Source organism: Podarcis bocagei, assembly GCF_964188305.1.
Source record: "Podarcis bocagei genome assembly, chromosome: 17".
In the NCBI taxonomy this organism is placed as follows: Eukaryota; Metazoa; Chordata; class Lepidosauria; order Squamata; family Lacertidae; genus Podarcis; species Podarcis bocagei.
This window is the reverse complement of record NC_138143.1, coordinates 22,477,914-22,500,240: the sequence shown is the minus strand read 5'-3', so window position 1 is coordinate 22,500,240 and position 22,327 is coordinate 22,477,914. Positions and strand designations below refer to the sequence as shown.

The following is a 22,327-nucleotide window of genomic DNA, read 5'->3' as shown; positions in this document are numbered from 1 at the left end:
GAAACCGAAGCTGTGGAAGCTGTGTTGGATGTTCAGCTTCCAAAAATAGTTCGCAAACTAGAACACTCACTTCTGGGTTTGTGGCGTTCAGGAGCCAAAATATTTGAGATGAGAACTAAACTGTTCGAAAACCAAGGTATGACTGTATTTGTTATGAGAGACACAAAGAGTATGTTTTCTTAAGATACACTGTGTTTTGTAGTTTTACCTTAAATAGTTAGCAATGCATATTTTAAGCTTTGTTAAAAACATTGGTCTTTCTTTTTGAAATGGTTCCCTCAGTTGAGTGAACCCTGCTCCAAGGGAGCAAAGGCCTAGGCTAAGATGAATATAAAAACTGCACAGGACAATGTTCTTGGATTCTAAAATTTGCCACAACTGGACAGCCAGTGTGGTGTGTTGGTTAAGAGTGGTAGACTCATAATCTGGTGAACCGGGTTCGCGTCTCCGCTCCTCCACATGCAGCTGCTGGGTGACCTTGGGCTAGTCACACTTCTCTGAAGTCTCTCAGCCCTGCTCACCACACAGAGTGTTTGTTGTGGGGGAGGAAGGGAAAGGAGAATGTTAGCCGCTTTGAGACTCCTGAAGGGGAGTGATAAAGCGGGATATCAAATCCAAACTCCTACTCCTCCTCCTCCTTCATGGATTCTGGGCACCACAATTCAAGAAGGACACTGACAAACTGGAACGTGTCCAGAGGAGGGCAACCAAAATGGTCAAAGGCCTGGAAACGATGCCTTATGAGGAACGGCTGAGGGAGCTGGGCATGTTTAGCCTGGAGAAGAGGAGGTTAAGGGGTGATATGATAGCCATGTTCAAATATATAAAAGGATGTCACATAGAGGAGGGAGAAAGGTTGTTTTCTGCTGCTCCAGAGAAGCGGACACGGAGCAATGGATCCAAACTACAAGAAAGAAGATTCCACCTAAACATTAGGAAGAACTTCCTGACAGTAAGAGCTGTTCGACAGTGGAATTTGCTGCCAAGGAGTGTGGTGGAGTCTCCTTCTTTGGAGGTCTTTAAGCAGAGGCTTGACAACCATATGTCAGGAGTGCTCTGATGGTGTTTCCTGCTTGGCAGGGGGTTGGACTCGATGGCCCTTGTGGTCTCTTCCAACTCTATGATTCTATGATTCTATGATTCTATGATTCCAGATGTAGGTAGACTTTGACTGAGGCATTGGGCATATATTCTTGGGGGAGAGGCACTGACACTTGAGCAGGGTCAAACCTGGAAGGTCTACTCTACGTCAAGACGAGGGTCTAGTATGGCTTGTATGTACAATGCAGTTTTTGACTGTCCCTATTGCCATGAGCTCCCTTTCACATTCAATTATCTCCATTCAGTAAGTTAAAGAAAATACGCTCTATTTCTGGATGGAGGCAGAACATTTGCATTTGTACAATTTATTTCCCAGATTCAGATTTCTAGGTTGGTTGCTTAGTTGACATGCTAGTATATACTCTTGACTGGGTGATACAACAGCAAGCAATACATTCTCATTACCTTTTTCTGAAACAGGAAATTTCATGTCTGATTTTAAGGTTTATATAGGAATCATAAAAAAATTCTTAGTCAATTAATCCTATAGGTATTCTCAGAAATTCCATTGTAATCCTATCTCCACTTACCTGGCAGTAAGCTTCAGTGAGACTGACTTCTAGGTAGATAGGTATAAGGTTGTCCTTTTAGTGTCTTAACTTTGCATGAGGATGTTCAATAAAAAATGTTCATTGCAAGATTGAGCCTTCACTTTTTAAAGGCAGATGTAGGACAAATGCAAGCTTTGAATAACTGATAGGCAGATATATATTTCAGTTTGGCTACTTCTTTTATAGAATAAAAATATTGATGTGAGATCAGTATCACTATTAGAATATCATAATATACAAATATCTTTAAGCAGATGTCATACAAAAATCAACCACCTGTTTTAGTTCTGTAGAAAATCTGTTGGGAGCGTGACATTTTAAGAACGTTGTTCATGAGTCTTCAAATTTATTTGGTGTGGTAACGTTATCTGATTTTATTTAGATTCATTTCTTGTTGTTGTTGTTTTGTTGTTTAGTCATTTCCGACTCTTCGTGACCCCATAGACCAGAGCACGGCAGGCATTCCTGTCTTCCACTGCCTCCCACAGTTTGGTCAAGCTCATGTTAGTCGCATCAAGAACACTGTCCAACCATCTCTGTCGTCCCCTTCTCCTTGTGCCCTCAATCTTTCCCAACATCAGGGTCTTTTCCAGGGAGTCTTCTCTTCTCATGAGGTGGCCAAAGTATTGGAGCCTCAGCTTCAGGATCTGTCCTTCCAGTGAGCAGTCAGGGCTGATTTCCTTCAGAATGGATAGGTCTGATCTTGCAGTCCATGGGACTCTCAAGAGTCTCCTCCAACACCATAATTCAAAAGCATCAATTCTACGGCGATCAGCCTTCTTTATTGTCCAGCTCTTACTTCCATATGTCACTACTGGGAAAACCATAGCTTTAACTATGCAGACCTATGCTGTTGGCCAGTACTCTGTTGAAGGTACAACATACTGTTTCAGCATTCTTTTTAAAAAATCTCTTGCTGTGTCTGTTTCAGTAGCCTTCATTCTCTTTCTTAATCCCCCCGCCCTTGTATTGTGCAGATATTGTCATGGATTGGCCTGTGTGCATATATAGAATCCCTGCATGCAAAAATTTCTACATACTAGTGTTCTTAGCAAAGGGCATTCCCATGAATAAAATATTTATGGAGTATTGTGTTTTGCTGTGCTTCATGAAAAGAGCATCAGTAATGGCAATATTGAAACATTTCACTGCCTTCGGAGCCTCAGTGCATGAAGTAAGATGCAAACAGTGCCCCAACTCCTGCAAAGTTATCACTAGAAAGAGGAGTTTGCAATATAGGGCAATATAATTTTACTTTTTATTCATGTTTCCTTCACAAATCCCAAATGACACTTCTTTCCTAAATTGTATACAATTCCCGTTTTCTTACTATTGAACTTAATCTTCTTGCTTTCTTATTTTCTCTTTTTGAAATATGCCAGTCTGGATTAGCTTTTTGCTGTTGGACATTTGGAGCTAAATGTGACTCAGTAGCATACACAATGGACACGAGGATGTTGCTTGGTATTGAAAAGGGTTCTTAGAGTTAGAGATTTAATTTAAAAGCAAGTGTAGTGGAAGAAGAATTCCTGCTACCCTATTCAGTACTATTTGGCACGATTGTTTGTCCATCAATGAGTGAGGTTGAGGGCCGAGGTTAAAGTATGTTGTAGGTCAGAACTAAAGCAGAGCTTTTGTGGAGCTGTTTGACAGCATTTGCCTATATCCTGCCTTGTTCCTGCCCAGTGTTACCAGCCCTGTCATCCGCATGGCTTCACTAACAGTATTTTAAAATGGCACTTTCCTATTCCAGATGCGTGTGTTTTCACAGCCTGAAATACTAAAAGCCTATCGCAGTCATACAAGAAGCTACAGAGTTCTCCCCCCACCCTAAAAGGGCAAGGGTTGCAGGGGAACATATTAGTATGTTTTCTGGTTAGTTAACGTCATGGCAGTCTGAAAGTGTGCAAAGGAAAGGATCAGGAAAGGGCTCCGGGTTGTGTGATGTGAACGATAATGAGAGCCACTCGGGGCACAGTGCCAAAGACTTTGCTATTGTTAATCACTTACGTCTGCATGGAGAGGTGAGCAGAGCAGGGTGTTTATAGCTACAAAATGCATCACCTTCTTTTCTACGTGACATTTTGTGACATAGATTCCCATTCACAATCTTTCTGAAAATATTGAGAGGCGCAATAAGTGTTTTTGGAGCAACACGTTGAAACTAGAAATCTTACGTAACACAAGAGGGTGCGCGGGGTGTGTGTGTGTGTGTGTGTGGATGCATCTCAAATGAGATTGCACTTTGTCCTTGACATGTAATTATACATTTTCAAGCATGAGTGTTCTGTATCCCCCTTTCTTTCCTGTTCCATGGGTTAACTCTGTCTTGTGTTCTGTCCTGAATTCCAGTTTAACTTGGATAATTTCTAATATTTGATGGAGCCCGAGAGGCATGGTTGTTGCACTCTCCTTGCGCCACCCTCCCCAGATCTGAGCCTTGTAAAGGCTCCTCATTTAGGCTGGTGTGGGATGTGGTAGCCTTGCACCTCTCGATACCAGCCTCACCAGGAAAGGTGAGATTGGGGTCAAAGAGTGCCTGGCCACTGCGTCCCTCAAACCTCCCTCTCCGAGTGCTCACAAAGCAGTACAGGACTGGTTTGGGGAGGGCGGAGGGAGCCATGCTCCCCAGAAACATGTGCTTCTCAACACTACGCCTCTGACCCACAGGGTCTCTGAAGAGCCCATGAATTATTCACGTAGCAACTTGTCGGACTGGGAGATCACTCCTTAAAAATGTTTGCTTGATTGGAGGAACAGATGCTAAGCCTTTTAGGAACAATAGGCCTTGCGCTAGATGGAACCAGTTGTATTTCACAAGCCCCAATTTCTCACAAAGAGTAGCCTTTTGAAATAGGGTGCCCTTTCTCGATGAGATGGTTCACCCAGAAAACACCGTTGGACTCTCATCCACAATACTGAAGATCTTTGTCATTGTTGTGGGAGTTTGGATGAGCAAGGAAGGGAAAACTTGCCCGCTGGTAATACATTGCACCATTGCCACCAAACCAACATAGTAGCATGAAGAAAGGGGTTAGCTATTTTATCTACAGTGGCCCACTGGGGGTAGGACTGGTAGTGCCCATACAGTTCCCACCAACTGCAATTCCCTCCATAACTAAGGATTTTTACACCTCCCAGAATAGCATTGTGCACCTTCACCAACCAAGGTGCGACTTCCTCTGTAAAGGTTGTACAGAATTCCCTGCTAAAACCATCTGGTCCCGGGGTTCTTCAGATCTGGAAAAAAATGTGTGTGCCTTGAAGAAAAACATGATACTTCTTCTGGGGTCCTGTTCAGAGTGCTTCATGTGTTGATCAGATGTTTAATGGTTATTGTATTTGTATTAATTAAAAAAAACCACAATAAAAATTGTTAGTTTTTAAAGAAAATACTTAAGGAAGTTGCCAAGCAGGCCTGGAAAGGGGTAGCCTTGGGAAATGGTCTGTGGAATGGGAGTGGCCTGGAGAGAATTATGAGGGCCAGACAGGGAGGACTGGAGGGCAGAATCTGGCCCCTGGGGCTGAGGTTTGCTATCGCTTATGTGGGGCAAAACAAAGCAAATCAACTGAAGGAACTAAAAGCCGCAACAAACCACATGCTCTGTGTTGTGAGCAGAATTTAGAATAATAAAAATATTTATTATTTATTTATTAAAACAAGATTTATTAACAGACTCCAAAATCGGTAAACTAATTTGGCTTAATAGAATTTCAGAAGCATCTCTTAAGTATATTGCAGGAAGAAAGGAAGTGACCATCACCCTGAAGGCCCATAGTATTGTCTTAAGATTCCTGTGTGTAATCATTTTTATTAGTTTTCAGTTACAGTAACCCAATAAATGCCTCATTGTCAATACCAAATTATAACACAACTAATAATGCCAATTGTTCAGATGCCAAATTGTATTCTTTTGTTGATCCCCTACGCGCTAGAACTGATGATTTGATAATTTACTTTAACTCTGCATTCAAAAAACTTACAAATTCCAATTACCGGTACATACCAGCCAGAATAACAAACCCTTATGTTGCAGCTGCAATTTTAACAACTTCCATTCACATTAACACCCCAAATAATTTAAAGTCCTACTACAGGCAAAGCCTTCAGACTCTCTCTTTGTTTTTCTTGTGTGTGGCTATTTTTCTGTCCATGATGTTTCTTCCTGTCCTTGTACTGTATTATGTCCATCTTTTGTCAGTTGTTGCTGTTCTCTATCATACCTTGGGCAGAGCATGTAATCCATTGCATTGTCTTAAGATTCCAAAGGGGTATGTATGACTGCCAGGATTGTCAGCCATGATGAAGAATGTGCTTTCTGACCAGTGCCAGAATTACATATTAGCTAAGCAAGCTATAGCTTAGAGCCCCACACTCTTGGGGGCCCAAAAAAATTAAAGAGAAAAAATACCTGGATGTATATTTCCAAAATATAAGAGAAAAAGCAAATAAAATAAAACCTACATACAGCAACAGGGTTTTGTGTTGTGTAGGCTTGCTCCTATGATGTAAGTAATGATGTAAGTAAGTCCTGCTAGCCTGCTCCCTAAAATATCACTGGTTTGCTCATTTCTATATATAGGGTGCCTACATTCTGCATGTGCAAATGACTTTAGATACCTATTAGGTCCATAAATTACCATATAGCATATATTCAACAACAAAAAAGTGACAATTAGTTGTTGACAAAGGACAGCTAGACGTATAAAGGGCCCCATTACCTTCAGTAGCTCAAGGCCTCATCAAACCTAAATCCGGCCCTGTTTCTGATCCAATCAAGCAACACATAAGCAAATATGTCTTACGTGAGCTAGGAAGGGGTATGTATCCTTCCTCATTTTATCCTCCCAGAAAAACCTGATAGGAACTTCAAAAAAAAAGAAAAAAAGAAAAAAGGATGTGACCATAACTCCTGAAAAGGGAGGGGTGAAATGGTCTCACTAATTGGCATTTCAAAATATGAGAAGGCAAGGTTATCTCTAGAAAATCTTTAAGACCAAGATAAATAAATAAATAGTTGGGAAACAAGAGAGTGAAAACTGCCAGATGGCTGTATAGAATACACCCCTTTTTAAAAGTTGTATTATGGTCTGTTCAGTTGCTACCAAAAGCTTCATTGCACATTTGAACCGCAGGAGAAAAATCTCCCCCCCTCCCCCAGCGCTACATTAAAGTAATAACTTAGTTGAAAAGGTCTTTGATGCAGCTCACAATTTTCTTCTTCATTACTCCCCTGAACCATTTATTTGCTCATTAATTTATATGTGCCTTCTCTAAAGGCACTGTTAGAAAACTTGTGCGCTGCCAATGTTCAGATCCACCTCTCCCGCCCACCCTCCACAAGGCCATCAGTATCTGGAAATAGTTCGATCCTTTGTCATTACTCCTTCAGATGGGTAGATGCAAAAGCCAAAATCACCTCGTCTTTGAAAATGCATTTGATACACTTTCCCATCTTCTGTGATAGTATGGGAGTCATTATTGCAGCAGTTGGCTCTGACACGCTTGCACAGACACAAATTGAGTCCGACAGGACTGATGTCTCATGGACTTTGCTGTCATTTGAAATGCTGGCACAAAGATGGTAGCGGTGAAAGCAGAGAGCTGGTGCTTTCAGCACGTTGAGGGTTTCTGAGGGTTTTGTGTTTTGTGTTAGGTTTGTGTTTTGTGATAGCAGCAATCAAATCAAGAGTTGGTTTTCCATGAGCTTTATTAAAGCTGAGTTCTAGTGTCTGCTTCTCTTTTTCTTATCTCAAGTAGATTTTTAATATTATTCTGTGATCTAAAACAGGCTCTTCATACCACCCACGGATCTGTAGAAATCCTTTCTAGTAGAATAATAATTAGTATTATTTTCTCTCCCCTTTTTCATCTTAATCTTTCCTTCATGCAAGCAATTCTTGCATTATGATATAAATAGTATTTTCTTTCTATTGTGCTTGTTTCAGACCTGCCAAAGCATATATCTTACCTCTGCTTAGAAAACCACAATTAAATTGTAGAGTTATGTTAGTGGCATAGATCTATTTTTGGATATCTCTAGAATTTCCTGTTGGAGGCGATGCGTTTTGTGTGTGTTATGTTTCTGACATAGCTTGGTTGGAGTGAATAAAGTAGAGTCAAATTGATTTCTTCTTAAAGGCAGATGTTCATGCTGTATTATTCATTAGTTCTTATACAAGATACAAAATTAAACCGACTGAACAGGAATATGTAATCTTTATTCATAATTTATCCATGAATTATATAATTCGCGTTTAGTGATAAATCAGAGAGGAAACAATAACAGTTCTGTGTGGACAGATTTTCAAGATGCCACACCAGATAAGACTTGGTTGGATTAATCCACAAATACCAATATCCTAGCCTTGCATATAGCGCATTAGGAACAGAAGCAGATTTAGCTCTGTCATTCTTACCTGATGCAAGGAAATCAGCTTCCAATATGTTGTTTGTTAGCAGGCTTTTGTCCTGGAGGTTGAATCCTTCTAAACCCTTCTTTAGAGTATCTGTATGGCTTATTCCAGCTGAAGTATTAAAGTAGGACATCATTAGGAATGACAGCTCATTTTCGTGATGTGGGGCTAAGGAAAGGAGACTCTCTGCAGCACATAGGAACTGTTGATCACAACCTGGGTTACAAGGTGCCTTGGAAAAGAACATAGTGGCTGTTAAAATGTGCTGCTCTCGGGTTATTTTACCAGGCTAATCCCAGCCTTCAAGACTGGAATCCTATGCTTTGATCTTGCTCATTAAAAGTGTGCATTGTTTATGTATTTGGAAAGGAAGGAGCAAAAACATTCTAAATATTTCTCTCTCTCTTTCTTGTTCCTCTCAGGCTTTGAAAATTCTTCATCTGGAATTTCAGATTGGAGAGACTCGCAGTGGCTTCTAAGCCAGTGATCGAAGCCGCCAAAGTATGCTGGTGCCAAGCTGTCGGAGGATGCATGTAGCCAGGCCAGTAGTACTGCTCCTCTGCTTCCTGCTCTGTGCTGATGCTGAAAGTAAGCTCTCCCGCGTCTACTTTTTTCACCCTTGCAAATAAAATATTGGCCGTAATGAAGAGTTCTGTTTATGGTCGGCACATTCTGGGGGCTTGTGAATAATCTTGCTTTTGACTCAGTCTTGAGACACTGTGGGATCCACCTTGGCTCTCAGCCAGTGTTTGAAAGGGATTATTTACTGACTTCCCTACTATTTTTTCCTGCCGTTAATACCCCTTTTCTTGAGCATTGGAGGGTTCCTACTGCTCTCTGTTTGCTTGTGATCAGTCATTTCAAAGAGACAATGCGAGCAAAATTGTGTAGCCAAAACAAAACCTAACCTTGCTTGCCAGAAGGCAAACATCACTTAGTCTTACTAGGTATTTTTCCCCCCAGTTCCTTGGATATTTTCTTTTCAAGCTCTGAAAAGACAAACAATGCAATGTTGAGGCCAATTAAAATTCCAGGTCCTTTGTGTCTGTCACAGCAGCTGTTGTAATGTATTATGTCCAACAGCTGTCGTGGAGTACAGTATTTGAATAAACCAAGCAGAACTGTCAACTTTGAGGCTGGGCTTTAGAGTGTGGAGACTTTGGTGTACTGCAGGCACCTAGGTTCTAAGTCCAGGACGCATATTGTGGTACTGTAGAGTTTTGGTCAATTAGCTTGCCAATTAATGAGAAGATAATATCTTCTTCTTAATTAGGAAATCATTAGGTTTGCCTTGTTTACACGTGTTCTTTGTCCCAGCTGTCTTCTGGCTTTCCACATTGAACAAGGAGGGAAAACCCCTCTTGTGTGAACTAGTTGAGGCAGGTTTGTCTGTATTCTGGTGACATCACTTGAACTTGCAGCATTTCCCACTGGTAACTTCTTTGAGCTGATTATGAGGGAATCTTTAATTTGGAGGGGCTTTGTAAGCACCCAGGGGAATCACTTTAAGAAGTAAACAACCTGAGTGCTAAAATATTACATTACAATGTAGGTATCGTTAGCAAGCATTGATACTACTTACTTGTCTCTTGGGTTCAGCGTGGATAATTGTTATTTGAATATCTTCGTCAAGAAAGAAGTTTGGTATATAGTGTGCTCTTACTGTCACACTTTGATTCAAGTTAATTTATCAATGAGTGTACTAAACTGCAGATTCTGGTGGCTGTTCCTCGTGGTTTTCCATTTTCAATCATGTGTACAGAATAGTCTGAAGTTAGGTTTAGAGTGAATGAAATTTAGAAAGCAAACACTGAAAACACACATTTGTAAATTAATGACAGTGGTGAATTTTGGACCTCTTCCAGATAGTTAAATGACCAGCTGGGATGTTTGTGCATAAGGTGAAGCCAAGGACATTTTAACACTTCAGCCAATAAATAATGAACTGGGATATAGCCCAATCTTTTTTCAATTAGGCATTTTAAGAGAGTCACTTTTTTAAAATGTGGAAATTGTTCTTAAAGGACAATAGATTAAAAATATATATCCTGAAGTTTTACCAGTTGTACAATGATCATGATGATAGAACTGGAGAAAAAATTGTCACAAGTCAGATAAAACTTTGCAAAGATCACAGGTTTTTTGTTGTTGTTTTTTTTAAAAGTGAAACAAAGTTTAAACCTTCCCAGTAGCTTTTGGAAATGAACAAAAGAACAACTATTTCAACAGTTTGTTTCTTTTTCCTTTGTTAAGCATTTGAACACAGAAAAAAATATTTTCCTGAGAATTGCTAGCAGATTTACTTTTTAAACAGGCAATTTTGTAATAAAGTGCTTTCAGATTTCCTTGCTTTGCAAATCGTTGTTTTCAGCATTCTGTTCCTTATTGCTCAAAACAAAATAAAATTTGGCAATCAGCTATTAAGCACTGTGGGTTTTGACAAGAGGCTTTTGTTTCTCTTAACACATTTGCTTCTTTGGAGTAGTTCGTGAAACTGCCGACTTAAGGATAATAAGTAGGTCTGGTTGGTTAGTTTCCAATTAAGTATTTCCCACTGGAAAATGTTTCTCTGAAATTTCTTGCTGGCAGAAATATCATTAAATGCTCTGTGGGGAAAGTTATCATCTTCCCATGCTAATGTTACATTTTATAGACCCAGAGTATCCAAAGTGCATTATGGGAGTTGAATTTTGCAGAATCCCTCCCATTGCCTCCAGTCATCTGCATACTTGTCTCATACAGAAATAAACATACAGTGGTACCTCGGGTTAAGTACTTAATTCATTCCGGAGGTCCGTTCTTAACCTGAAATTGTTTGTAACCTGAAGCACCACTTTAGCTAATGGGGCCTAATGAGGTACCACTGTATACATATACAGGTGATGTGTTCTACACAAGGCAGAAGCCCTCGCTGGTTTAAGATTGGGGTATCTCCTGTTCGAGTCTGCCCAATGACTGAGACAACATTCATAGGCCCTGCTGGTTGTCCCCATTTGCCTTTCTCGATTGGGATCAGGGAGAATGCTTTATTCATGACTCTGCCTATGCTTTGAAACTCCCTTCTGAAGGAGGCAGTCTCACCTTCCACTTCTTTAGGAGCCTTCTGAAAGATAGTATACACTTTCCTTAAAAAAAGAGGGGGGGAAGCATTTTTGTTTCTGGGTGGTTGTTTTTATAATATTTTTAATCTGTTGGTGCATTATGATTTAGGGTTAAGTGCTGGTAACTTAGGTGTTAAGTCAGATGTTAAATTGTGGTATTATTATTTTTTATGAAGAAAGGTGGAATGGAAATGTCTTTTAAGTGCATAGTATACATTAGTTACTCCTGCCAACCTAGCAGTTCGAAAGCACGAAGTGCAAGTAGATAAATAGGTACCGCTCCAGAGGGAAGGTAAACGGCGTTTCCATGCGCTTCTCTGGTTTGCCAGAAGCAGCTTAGTCACACTGGCCACATGACCCGGAAGCTGTATGCCAGCTCCCTAGGCCAATAAAGTGAGTTGAGCGCCACAACTGGACCTAATGGTCAGAGGTCCCTTTACCCTTTACCTTTATACATTAGTTATATATGTCCCTTTGTGTTTCTGTGTGTAATACTGAGCCTCTTGCGCTTGCTGATCAGAAGGTTGACGGTTTGAATCCCCACGACGGGGTGGGCTCCTGTTGCTCTGTTCCACCTCCTGCCAACCTAGCAGTTCGAAAGCACAGCAGTGCAAGTAGATAAATAGCTACCACTGCGGCAGAAGGGTAAACGGTGTTTCCGTGCACTCTGGTTTCCGTCATGGTGTTCCGTTGCGCCAGAAGAAGTTTAGTCCTGCTGGCCACATGACCTAGAAAGCTGTCTGTGGACAAATGCCGGCTCCCTCGGCCTGAAAGCAAGATGAGCGCCGCAACCCCATAGTCGCCTTTGACTGGACTTAACTGTCCAGGGGTCCTTTAACACACACACACACACACACACACACACACACACACACACACCCCTATGGGCTGCTGCTTCTGCTCCTGTTGCTCACAAACCTGCCTACCCGCCAATCCCTTCCCTTTATGCTTTGCCCCAAACTCCCTCCTTCTTCACTTGCAGCTCACCCCTCAAAACCCTCTGCACTTCACAGTTCACCAACTACCCCCCTCCCCAGTCCCACTCAATGCTGTCACTGCTAGGGAAAGCAGAATGAAGGGTAGATCTTTTTCCACCCACTCCCCTGATGCTGTGACAAGCAAGTTTCTATTTTGAAAGGCAGGCTTCCTTCACCTGGAATGCCATCAATGCTTTGTGTGTCCCCCTCCATTGACATGGCTTTGGGGGGATGCGAAGGGGAGAAAGACTTCTCCCTCCCCTGATTCAGTCCAGGGAAGGAAGCCTGCGGGTTTTTTTAATTGCAGGCTTCTTCCTTCTCTCAGTGGTGACACCAGGGGATTGTGAGAAGACCAGTCTGGGCCACCCACTTTCTCTGCACTCCTCACTTCCTTCCCTGCTCTTCCTTTTGAATACGATCTACAAAACATGTTCGCATTCCAGCCAGAGTTAAGCACCTTTGTGTCCCATTAATGTAAAGATGGGGCAAATTTAATTAGGTGCTTGAAAGACGAGGTACATATCCCATGGAGTGTAACCCTTAACCTCCTGCTCTTTGCATTGCAAAGGGAAGCAGAGGAAGCAGTCAGGAAAAGGGCATTTAAACCTTTTCAATTTCTCCATCCCAGAGTTTCAGAGCCACGTTTACTTATGAAAACACATAGAAACCCGACAGGTATAAAAGCAGTTGTGGGAGAGGAGTTGTAGCAAAATAAAAGTTGTGGACAGGGGGGAAATCAAGGAATCAATATCTTGTCGATTCTGCACTGAAAATTGCCTTCTCTTTGTGTTGCTATTCTACAAAGAAGTAGGCACCCATGTTTTCTGGTGTCCAGTTGCCTGCAATGTGCACAAGATTTACATCAGATATACCAGAGAAAGAAGTTAACAAACTGCAAAATTTTAGCTCTATCCTAAGAAGAGATAAGTTGCCAGACATAGCTTTTGATTTTTAACTTTCCCACCATTTACAGTGGTACCTGAGGTTACATACGCTTCAGGTTACATACGCTTTAGGTTACAGACTCCGCTAACCCAGAAATAGTGCTTCAGGTTAAGAACTTTGCTTCAGGATGAGAACAGAAATCATGCTCCAGAGGCGCGGCGGCAGCAGGAGCCCCCATTAGCTAAAGTGGTTCTTCAGGTTAAGAACAGTTTCAGGTTAAGTACAGACCTCCGGAACAAATTAAGTACTTAACCGAAGGTACCACTGTATTTGGAAGGAAAGCAGAGGGAGCTGCTTGTGCTTTGAGCCTCAAAACCCATCCCCCCATGGAAATAAAGACACAGTGGAGACAGAATTTAGTTTAAATGCCAGTGGGCAAATTTTGGCCACAACTTTATTAAAATACACAAATGTGACTGGTATTGGTTTAGGCATTGGTATCAAACTATATCTGGCTCCTGCTCCACCCTGCAAGAAGCCTGGAAGGGTAAACAACCAGCAGGGGGATCTCCATCAGTGTATATTGACTGGTGCTCACCCCTAGGGTCCCGGGGGTCCTGACATGGCCCTAGCCCCTCTCTGGGCTTCGGAGGAGATCCAGACCCCCGGATTCCTTTAACCAAATACCCTATTCATTGGAGGGGCAGGTGATGGCTGCACCTCCCCTCCCCACATTCCCCTAAACCAATGCCTAACCGCCAAACCTTACAAAGTTGTGACGATTGCTAAGAGGTAGGCAAAAACCAAGTGGCCACAGCCAATCTGCCACATTGGGAAAAATTCCTGCCTGGCCCCCATTCCAAAACTGAAGTCCAAAGCAAGGCCAAACACGACCTAATTAATGGGTGGGTGGCAGGTGTTCGGCAGCGTGAAGCAAAAGGAGGTCCCTATGTCGTGCTGCCAAATAGATACCCCCAACCCTCAACCTTGCCATGCTGCTGATTGGCTAAAGGCCATTGGCATAACTGTGGCACCACCGGCTTGGAGCAGGGCAAGCCCCGCCCGCAACCTGGTTAGGGAAGTGTTTCAGGGCCGAGCACAACATGGACCCTCTGTTAGGAGGATCCAAATCCCCACCATAGGAAAAAGGGGTAGTGATGGAATACCTGCCTACTTAAATGAAATCAGATAGCCTTGATATGTAAACGGTTAAGAATACATTCAAGGCCTAACCCCCAAGGTTTTCATGCTTAGTCCATTGCCTGAGTTCCCATTGCCTGTGTTGCAAAGGTAAGGTCAAGAGGAAGCTCCTACTCAGCTGTACTTAAGCAGAAGTTGACTCCTTTTTACAATCAGGCATCATGATAAAGCAAAACCCACGAAGAGCATTCCTCTTGTTTTCAACCTCCTCTGCACAGTACTGGAACAGTTGGGGGCTGAGGTATGTGTGTCATAAGGTTGAGGACCCTGGGGGCAAGGCTTACCTGCAGGGCCGTCTTTACCTGGGGGTGCAAGGGGTGAGCCAAATGTATACCTACAGTATACTGGTTCCTCTTGATTGGCGGCAGTGAAAAGCAATAGAGTGGAAGTCCCTGCCCTCTGTTGCTCTGTTACTCGTAGCTTCTAATATTCCCAATGAGTCAGGAAACAAAAGCAGTTTCCCCCCGCTGTGTTGTTGTTACAGGTGAGCGATTTTCCCTCCCAAAAAAGCACAACCCCCAAAAAGGTCAACAATAAAAGTTGATTTGCAGTCGGCTAAACTAAATTTGGGGGCGCAGGGCAGATCTTTGCACCCCGGCGGTGCATATGCTAAAGACCTGTCTACACCCTGAATCATTTGTCAGTTCAGGTGAACTCCTAAGCACACCTACTTGTGAGTACACATCTTCCTTTTTTAGGCCAAAGCATCTGGAGAAGACACGCATCCAAAGCAGAGACTGGTAACAGGCAGGCCACTGTGTTCTTGGCATTTCCTAACCCACTCTCAATGATCCCCTCCTGTAGGTTGTTCAATATTAAACCAAAACTTTAAAAGAACGCTTACAAATTTTCAACACTTTTTGTTTGTTTGTTTTTAAAGGAACTGAATGACAGTGAGTTACAGAGGAATGGGTGGTCTGCGAGAAAGTGACAGTAATGATTAGGCATCTTATTTCTCCTTCTTTTTTATTATTATTTTATTACAAGACATTTCACATAAAGCAACACGAACAAACAAAAAACAATATCTTAGTGACAACTAAACAATAACTAACAACACTTCTACTAACATAACACACATTTTGGACTTCCGATTCACCTCATTGTGCTTTCTACATATTCTTAACCTATATCTGTTACATATCGATTTTTTGATTTTCATTTTTTTCCCCATTTATAGTTTCACTTAATAATCAAGATTCAATCTAAACCTGTCAGGAGATTTACATTTTTACAGTATTGTTTTAGATACTCTTTAAATATTATCCATTCTTTACATACTTTCTGATTTGAGCTTCCTCTTATCCTCCCAGTCATTTTTGCAAGTTCCAAGTAGGCTTCCCCTGCCAGTCAAGCTTCACATTTCTCAGTCTTACTTTTAAACCTTCCATTCTTTCCTTCTACTGACTGTAGTGCTTACCATTCCTGATTGTTAAAGTTAGTTAATAAAATGGTAGCTTAGCTGTACCAAAATGTTATATAAAAGCAAAAGGGTAGCATGGCTGCAAAGCAGTATTTATTTATTGGGGGAACTGAATCCCTGCATTTCCCTATTGAGCATTTGTAAGATTAATAAATGCTGCTAAAACTGTAGCTAGCAACAGTGCTTCCCTGCTGGGCTGATGTAGTCAAGGAGTCTGGTATATAGGGATGACTGAATGGCTTACAATATTTCTGAGAAATGACCCTAGTTCTATTTTTTTTTTTACATTTTATTGCACTTAAGAACTTCAGGAGAAAGAGCAGAGTGTGTTGTGACTGATTACAAAGGCATCTCAGTTTGAAACACATGAGACCTGTTGCTCTGTGTGTTGTAGTGGCAAATTCATTTTGGGGAATGAATGAGGTTTTCCAGCAGAGCGTTTTGAGGATTGCCACTGAAGGACGATTAGATAATAGCACAATGAGTATAGATTGCCATTTCCCTTTTGCTTGTAATTAAACATTCCCCTGAGCTCTCTTCTTTCAGTGCAAAACAATAATCTGGTGAGAGGGCAATATAATACGATACTAGATTTTTGCTGTTAGATGGAAACGTACAAAGGTGGCTCCGCAGATTCACGTATTCCAATATTATCTTTCATTAGTTTAAATAAAATCAAAAAGATATTCAAACTCACAAGACTCCCTAAGACAACTCATCATTGTTCCTGGTTCTTCCTAATTTTTTTTGGATGGAACAGTTGCCATTGTTGAAGCTTTTTCAAAGGTTAAGCCATTTTATGAAGTTTTGGTCAAAGTTGGCTTTTGACCAAAAGTGACAGTTGTGTTCATAATGAGAACTGTTGTCTGCACAAGCTCTCCTTTCCTCTTCTGTTTCAATACAAAAACCTGATAAGTGATAAAGATGGATTTCCTTGTACATTCCTAAATAGCTCTATCACTGCAAGGGGGATATAGGATTGTAAGAAGACAGTCAATTCCTGTCTTACTTTCTGTGGAAGTTTCGCCTATGAAAAAAGTTCATAAAGCTAATAAGTTTCTTCATTCTAATAATATTATTAGAGGAGTTCTAATCCCTTTGTTCCCACAGAGAATTAATTGTCAGGCTTTTTTTGTTTTTAACTCTGGAATGGAGTTTCTGTGCCATCTGTTCATAATTCACCACTGGCTCATTTCATACATTTGGCAGTCCTCATGCTATCACATTCAGGATGGTGTGTGCTTCTTGAAGCTACGGTTGTAATGGAAATGAAGAAGTCTGCGGTATGTCCTGAAGATGTCTGATTTGGCCACGTGCCTTGGGATTCCTCTGACATGCTCTATGTGGGGCTGCAGCGGAAAAGTTCTCAGAAACGTCAACTGGCCCAGGGAGCTGCAGCCAGACTGCTGACTGGAGCTTATAAGGAACAGCTCCAATCACTACTGGTCTGTTTCCAGGCACAATTCAAAGTGCTGATTATGACCTCTAGTGCCTTTTACAGCTTAGGCCCAGGATATTTGAAAGGGAGTTTCGAGTTCTATGAGCAGCCACCAAGAATGCCCTCTCCAATGTCCCCACCAAACACACCAGTGAGGGTGATGGGGCTGAAAGAAGGGCTACCCCAAAAGATCTCAAAGCCTGGGCTTGTTTGTATGAGAGAATATGGTCCTTCTAGAGATGCTAGACACTTTTAAAAGATGTCAAACACATCAACCAAAGGCCTGGTTAAAAAGGAACATATTGCCTGCCACCTAAAGGCGTGTAATGAAGGCGCCAAGCAAACTTCCCTGGGGAGAGCATTCCACAGACTGGGAGCCACTGCAGAGAAGGCCCCGTTCTACAGCATTTCACTCAATTGCTTCCTTGAAGAAGCAGAAATGAGTCTTGTCCTCTCTAGTCCATTCCTGTTCATACTAATCTTAAGGGTTAATCGCTGCAAAACCCCACTGACAGAAGCACTTTTTATCAGGAGGTGTGTTCCCTTTGAAATGTAAACAAATATAGTTTGATCGCTGCTGCACTTTGAAACACTGATTTTTCTTCTTCTGACTGCCAAGATAACAGGGCATGAAATGGGTGATTTAGTGATTTAGCTATCTAGGAATGCTCAAGTTTGTATAGACTCTTGCTACAGACAGATATAATGATGAGCTATGGTTTATCATGTTAGGAAGGAGCCATGGGGATGCAGCTCTTGGAAATGTCTGTGCTTCAGTGAACCAGTGGACCATAATTATTTTCATGGCTATAATCTTCTGATTTAGTGTTGGAGCATGGACGCATTTAGCATATTTGTCCCAAAACAGGATCTATCTCTGGCCATGCACATAACTCATGCATTCTGTTTTGGGTCCTGGATAATGCTTGACATGGTCATTTCTGGTAAAAGCTTTTAGTTCATTAGAATGGAAGGAAAGCTTGTGCCGTTGTGTACACATTTCTCCACTGACAGCATGAAAAAACTGGAATTGGATAGCAGCACAAGCTTCACCCCCCTCCCTCCCTGTCCCACACATGCACAAGGCAGCTGCAATAGTGTTTTTATTTTTCAATTAGGTATAATGTGTAAATATTCTGGTGTATGCTTGTCACTTTCTGGATGAATTGTTCCCCAGCTTAGCACTAACCATATAATATTCTGGAAAAGTAGTCCTTTGATAATACTAAATGTGCACTGTTTGGAAGAGAGCAAAACAGATATTACTTTGCCAGTTCTTCTTTGGACCGCAAAACATTGTGGCACTGCAAAACATTGTGGCACCAGGTGCTGGTTTTGACCTTTAAAGCCCTTTGTGGCTTAGGGCCCTCGTATTTATGGGGCCACCTCTCCTGGTATGCCCCGCAGAGGACCTTAAGGTCCATGAATAACCATAGTTTAGAGGTCCCAGGCCCTAATAATAATAATAATAATAATAATTTATTATTTGTACCCCGCCCATCTGGCTGGGCCTCCCCAGCCACTCTGGGCGGCTTCCACAGAAACCAAAAAACACTAAAATATCATACATTAAAAGCTTCCCTGAATAGGGCCGCCTTAAGATGTTTTCTGAATGTCAGGTAGTTGTCCATCACCTTGACATCCGATGGGAGGGCATTCCACAGGGCGGGCGCCACCACCGAAAAGGCCCTCTGCCTGGTTCCCTGTAGCTTCGCTTCTCGCAATGAGGGAACCGCCAGAAGGCCCTCGGCGCTGGACCTCAGTGTCCGGGCAGAACGATGGGGGTGGAGACGCTCCTTCAGGTATACTGGCCCTAAGGAAGTCAGACCATCCTCCACCAGGGCCAGGGCCCTTTCAGTGATGGCCAGGAGGAAAAGGCCTTCAGAACTCACAGCCAAGTGATGTCCCTCTATTGGGACTTTAATAGGCGTGGTGTTTAGATATGCTAGAGAGCAGGGGCACCCAATTCACAAGAGAATGTGATCTACTCCCAGTATATAAACAAATTGGCAGTGATCTACCCATTGTCATTGGAGGGAGGAGGAGCGTGCAGTTTTTTTGGGGGGGGGGTCATAAACTTGTTGAGCTTTTTTAGGAGGGATTTCCTAGAGTTGTTGAGCTTTTTTAGAGGGGGGTGTAAAAAATCGCTCACATGAGAGTACAGCGCTGGCAATTGCACACAGCTCTAAAGCCGGAAGCGGGGGCGGTTACATTACTTGCCAGATGTACCAGGATCACCCCAGCAATCTACTTGTAGATCGCGGTTGACCGGTTGGACACGTCTACTGTAGAACAACTCTACAGAATCTGGGTTTGTTCCGTGCCCGGATAGAAAACTGTGTGGGAACCCCATGCAAGCCATCCTTCCTGGAAGACCATCACTAGACGAAAGGCAAAATATAATACAATAAAGATATGCACATGGATGGTGCTCCCTTATTCATTTTTCCATCTACCTCTTACACCCATATCATCTTACACCCATATCAGTTTCATGCCACCAAGTGCCTCTTGCAGTTTTCTGCTCATCGAGTGATGAGCAGTTATTCAACTGTGTGGTGGAATTCAACATAGTGCTAAGGAGATCTTTGTTCACCTCAAGCAGTTATGTTTGTCTGAAGGAACAAACCCCACCCCACCCCGTAGGCTGTTATGAGGATTGTTCCAAACCTCATAAAGCGAGATGAGCGCCGCAACTCCAGAGTTGGTCACAACTGGACCTAATGGTCAGGAGTCCCTTTAACTTTTAAGGATATTTGGGGAAGGAGCAGAGAAGCCTGTTGCCCTGGCTTCTGCGAAGAGAATTGAGTTCTTGAATCTGGTCCTGTATGTTCCATTTTAAGGATTTAAATTTTATTTGCATGGTAGTACGTATATCCATACAGCCCGAATGTCACGGCCCTTGCCATAGTGAATGGAAAGGGAACCAAAGAACAAAACAGCATATGCTCAAAACACATGGATTACTCTACATTTTTATATCTTCTTGGATAATCGTCCTGTTTTCCTGGCTTGATTCGTTTTGCTGTGTAATGAGCATGCTAATGTTCAGTGTCACTGAAGAGCTTTTAAAGACAGCTAGTCACAAGGAATTGGATATATATATATATATATATATATATATATATATATATATATATATTATCAGCTCCCATAATGGTCTTTTCTCTACAATCAATACATGAATTTTATGAAATAAATAAATAAATAATGAAATTCAGTCTGGGGGGGGGGGAATCAGTGATGGCTGTGATAAACCTTTTGATTTTATTCTAGAGGAAATATTTTATTTCCTTTTGAATATTCCCACCAACTCACACAAGCGTAGCATGACCGTAGAGCTCTGTTTTTATTTTCTGAAAGCCTTTTTTTTTTTAAAAAAAAATATCTTTTTGGCTTTCCTTGATAGATTTCATTACTTAGTCAGTTTTTAACCTTGCATAAATGTCAATGGAGCCTCACAATACAGTGGAGAAACAAGACTTGTGTTTCACAGCAAAACTCATCTGGCTTCCCCTTCACTCTCTAGGAGAGGCAGCCAGCTGTACTTGTGGAGGTTCTTCAATATGAGTGTGAATAGGGCTCTACTAACCTTTTAGTGTGGAGCTTTTTCATGTGGAATAATGAAGACGGTTATTTTTCGATGCTATCTGTCTTCATTTGTGTGTGTGTGGTGCTCTTTCACACTCGATGTCAAATGTACCTGTTTGCAGTGCTGTTTCATGTAGTCTCAGTTGGAAATAAGTTTGAAAATGGAGTGTTGTCTGCATTCCCCCCCTTGCAAAAACCAGAGTTATTATATTTGCTTTCACCCTTTAAAAAAGTTATTTCAGTCGCACGTTACAATACAGCCCTAGGAATTCTTTTTGAGTTGATTTTACGAAAATTGCTATGTAGTATTGTGACAGTAATTTTACACTGCACTTGCTAAATTTGACATTAAAATGTGTCTCGTAAGGCACTTATATTATCAGTTTTCAAAAAGTTTTCTGAGACAGAAGTGGAAAAAGCCTATTACACAAAAATACCCAATTGAAGTTACTTTTTCACTTCTCTAATGTTATGTTATGCTTATCGTTCCTGAGGCAGTGACTCAATCACTGAAATGACGGCGAGTATTTCTAACCGGGGCTTTCCATTCTGTGCTTTATCCTGCATTTCAAAGTGAATTTAAAATATGTAGCTTAATTATTTGCATGAGATTGATTATAGAGTCTACAGAAGTGTCGATGTCAGAAAAAACCCTGTCATATAATGGTAGACTTCTCACAAGTTCAACACATCCATGAATATCTGTGCAGAAGAAAAATACACTGAATTCAACAGGACTTACTCTGACTTGTGTGTGCATATGATTGCAACACTAGACACCTTTACCAATGCTGCAACTAACATGAATATTTATTTTGTAGCTGCACAGTGCAGTAGGCATAATAATAATAATATAATTTTATTTATACACCGCCCTTCCTGATTTAAAAACCGGGCTCAGGGTGGCTAGCAGCATATATAAAACATTGATTAAACTGCAACTTAAAAACAGCATAAAATACAATATAAAATGCAGCATCAATATCAATAAAATTCAAAAATTCAGGGGTCATTTTTTTTGGGGGGGGGGGGGACCCAGTCAGTAGACATCAAATGATCACCAGGGCTAACTGGCCAAGTTGGTCCAACTTGGGCCAGCAAGGTAACCAGGGAAGAATTTAAATGTGGGGTCCCAGAAAGGGTTTCTTCATAGAAGAGGAAAGGGAAAAGGGAATAGAGGTTCAGGCTAATTCAAATTGAAGGCCAGGTGGAATATCTCTGTCTTACAGGCCCTGTGGAACGAGATTAAGTCCTGCAGGGCCCTAGTCTCGTGGGACAGAGCATTCCACCAGGTCGGAGCCGTCACTGAAAAAGCACTGGCCCTGGTGGAGGATAGTCTGGCTTCCTTAGGGCATGTGCTCAGTATGGTCTTATGTAGGGTTGCCACGTTTCAAACAGTGAAAATCCTGACAGAAAAGTTGCTGAGCTTCTTTTAGCTCTGCTCAAAGTTGTTTGAGCTGTTTTGGCAAAAATGCCGGTTTTGAGCCATTTTTACGGAATATTGGCAAAAACGGCACTGCCAACACGGGCTGCCATGTGTCCAGATTTTCCCAGACATTCTTTTACGATTTCTGCCTGGACACTGCTGCCAACTGCAGTATTCTATATATTTCCAGGAAATGGCTATCCTAGTCTTATGTAGT

General features: G+C 41.8%; 1 protein-coding gene across 28 annotated transcripts in view; it reads left to right on the top strand.

Moving 5' to 3' along the window:
• The window catches only part of PTPRD (protein tyrosine phosphatase receptor type D), a 1,185,728-nt gene that overhangs the window by 867,433 nt on the left and 295,968 nt on the right, over positions 1–22,327 (top strand). For all 28 annotated transcript variants that reach the window (XM_081176033.1, XM_081176022.1, XM_081176026.1 and 25 more), the window contains one exon: positions 8,492–8,657. In XM_081176033.1, coding sequence (XP_081032159.1) covers positions 8,573–8,657 — 85 coding nt within the window. In that variant the 5' untranslated portion in view covers positions 8,492–8,572. The remainder of the gene's footprint in view (positions 1–8,491; positions 8,658–22,327) is intronic.